This window comes from Pteropus alecto, unplaced genomic scaffold (assembly GCF_000325575.1).
Source record: "Pteropus alecto unplaced genomic scaffold, ASM32557v1 scaffold287, whole genome shotgun sequence".
Lineage (NCBI taxonomy): Eukaryota > Metazoa > Chordata > Mammalia > Chiroptera > Pteropodidae > Pteropus > Pteropus alecto.
Window position 1 is genome coordinate 1,448,775 of NW_006439718.1, and position 3,016 is coordinate 1,451,790.

The following is a 3,016-nucleotide window of genomic DNA, read 5'->3' on the forward strand; positions in this document are numbered from 1 at the left end:
TCGGGCCCTGAGACTACTCTTATCAGAGGTATCAACAGCCTCTATGTGCCAAATGAAATAAAAATGTGTCATCATCAGCTCACTCTCACTCTCCCATATTTAACACTGCTCACCCCTCCTAGAAACAATCTTTCTTAGTTTTGTTGACTTTGAAGAATATTCCTGAGAAATGCATCCGCCATCCCCATTTCTCCTTCTTTCAGAGGCCACACTCTAACTCTGCCCCAGCTCCCTAGTTAGCCTCGTTCCCCCACTATTGTGGTTTTAAATATGGTACCACCCATGTGCTCTTAGCTTCCTAATTTATATTTCCAATCCCGACTTATCTTCTGGGTTCTAATCATAAACCACTTCCCACTTAACAGCTCCAATTGGATGTGCCGTTAGCACTTAGAATTGACCATGTCCTAACTAACCTCTATCACCCTCACTCCCAGCATTTAGGTCTGTATATCCACATGCAAACATACACATGTGCGTACACACTCACACACATATGTTCACACACACGAATGTACATGCATACACAGCTGATCATCTTCCAAAATTTCCCATGTCAGTTAATGCAAAACCATTTACCATTTTAATAAAAGTGTTTATTGTGTTCTGGAAAAAAATTCACCATTTATTCCTGCTAGGAACCTGGAAGTCCACCTTGACAAGCTCCTTTTCCGCACCCCACATCCACCCATCAAGCCTTTTGGATCTATTTTCCAAATATGTCTTGAATGCATCTACTTTTCCCCATCTTGGCTTGTGACCAGCCTTATCCAAGCCACATTGTCCTTCACCTGGAACAGCCTAAGTGACCTTCCCACTTCTTTCTTCTTTTGCCATTATACCAATCCATATTTCATATACAACTAGAGTGAGCTTCTTAAAACATAAATCTGATCATGTCATTCTCTTTTTAAAGCCACTTGCACTTAAAGTAAGTCATACAGTAAGGTAGAATGATTTGAAAAAGTGACAAAGCTGAAACCTCAAAGAGGAACAAGGGGTCAGCCACAAGAGCAACAGAGAAGAGAGCAAATGTAAAGTCCCTGAGTATGAAAACTTAGAGCATTTAAGGCCAATGAGACTGGAGTGAAGTAGTAAATGCTAAGAATGATAATGGAGAAGTTAGCAAAAACTAGGCCATGCAGGACCCTGTAGGTAATGAAATGGGTACTTTCATAATTATTTCCAATAATATGTAGTCTACTCTTGCCCACTGGCCATAGCACCACAGAGAAGCATCTGTGCCTCTTTTGTTCAATTTATTCCCCATGCCCAGAACATTGCCTGTCACATAGTAGGTGCTAAATCTCTGTGGAGTGCATGAAAGAAAATATGTCTCAAACATTCCAGCCAGGCAAAATGGCTGGCAAGTGCCCAAATATATTGTGCCATTCCCTCTTCAAAATCTTCATCATTGTCTAGCTTCGTTGAATGATTCTCAACCGACAGGCAATTTTGCCTTTAAGGAACATTTGTTAATATCTGGAGACATTTTTGATGGGCACAATTGTAGGTGAGGAAGTGTTACTGACATCTGGTGTGGAGAGGTCAAGGATGTCACTAAACATCTTACACTGGGCAGAATAGCCACCACCACCGTCCCCAAGACAAACAATTATTCAACCTAAAATGTCTACAGTGCTAAGGTTGAGAAACCTTGGTCTCGCTGATTCTACCTATTCTCTAAGCCTTTGTAAATATCACCTCTTTTGGAATGTTTTCCTTCCTCAACAACAAGCAAGAGTTTATGTGATTCATCCCCTTTGCATTGCAATTGCCTGTTCTATCTGCCTCACACTGGAAGGTTGGGGTGTATGTTTCATCAGCATGCCAAACACACAGTGGGCTGCCCATGTATTTTCTTAAATGAATACCTCCTCTCTCTTTAGCTAGAAATGATTAGGAGGGTGAAGAAAAATTTTGTAGCAACATTTTAAAACATACAGTTGACATATCTGAACTCATGGGTCTGCAGGACTCACCCAGCCCCCATCTCCACCTATGGAAAGCTGCCTGTCTTCAGGTGTCTGTGCTAGCATGTAACCTACAGAAATGGCAATTTCCTATAGGTTCAATCTAATAACATGGTTCATTCAATTAGTCATTGCCATAAATTTTGAGTTATTAAAGTTTAATCTTACTATAATAAGACATAGAACTAGGGACTATGATAGGTTCAAACAATGAAAATATTAGGGCCAAAGCTTCATTTGCAGTTGGCTCTACTGTGAATCATGACCTGCTTGGTCCACCAGCAAAAATAGAAATCTCCATGGCCACATGCTATGGGCTTCAGATCTTGCATCTGCCATCAGAAACACTTGAAGCTCTCTCCTCTTTGGATTCAGATTTTGAAATGGATTCTTGAAATGCTGTGCCTGTTGGAAGGGTTCCTTCTCCTTTCCTTGTCATGGCCCTCCCAGCTCTATGTTCTGCTGGTTCCTTCTGCCAGCCCTCTTCCTCTCTTCCTGCCCCAGTGGTGGCTCTGATCCTGCTGGCTGAGGAAGGAACAACTGAGATACAGGAAGTAAGGACAGGGCTAGGCACATCACCTTCAGCTCACTGCTTCCGCTGCTGCGATGGAAGCACCCTTTTGTGGGGCTTTGGACGTTTATTGCTGTTTGAAGAGTTCTGCTCCTCCTCTTCCTCCTGTTCTTTGCTCTGGGCCCGCCTTCTCTCTAGCATCTCCTCAAAAAAGATCTGGCAGCTGAAGCCCTCCTGGATGCCATACTGGGCATGTTGCAGCAGTGCCTCCAGCGTGGGGAAGACCCGGCAACAGGCCACACAGCGCAGCCCATAGTTGGTGGTGACCAGCCAGTCCGGGGTGTCCCGCAGCTCCTGCAGGCAGCTCTCCAGAGGTCCCAGCAGCTCTGTGTCATCCTGCTCTGCGCAGCAGTTGTTCTTGCTGGCTTCCAGATCCCAGTGCAGGTCGGTGTTGGAAGCCACCTCAAAGGAGGAGCCTTTCCTTCTCTGCCTCTTGATGAACTCGGCTTCATGAATGCGGGGCTTCCTGCTG

General features: G+C 44.3%; 1 protein-coding gene across 1 annotated transcript in view; it reads right to left on the reverse strand.

Moving 5' to 3' along the window:
* Positions 1 to 2,559: 2,559 nt before the first annotated feature.
* FAM170B (family with sequence similarity 170 member B) overlaps positions 2,560 to 3,016 on the reverse strand; it is a 2,356-nt gene continuing 1,899 nt past the window's right edge. The window contains exon 3 of the mRNA XM_006916925.1: positions 2,560 to 3,016. This exon is cut by the window's right edge and continues 12 nt beyond it. Coding sequence (XP_006916987.1) covers positions 2,560 to 3,016 — 457 coding nt within the window.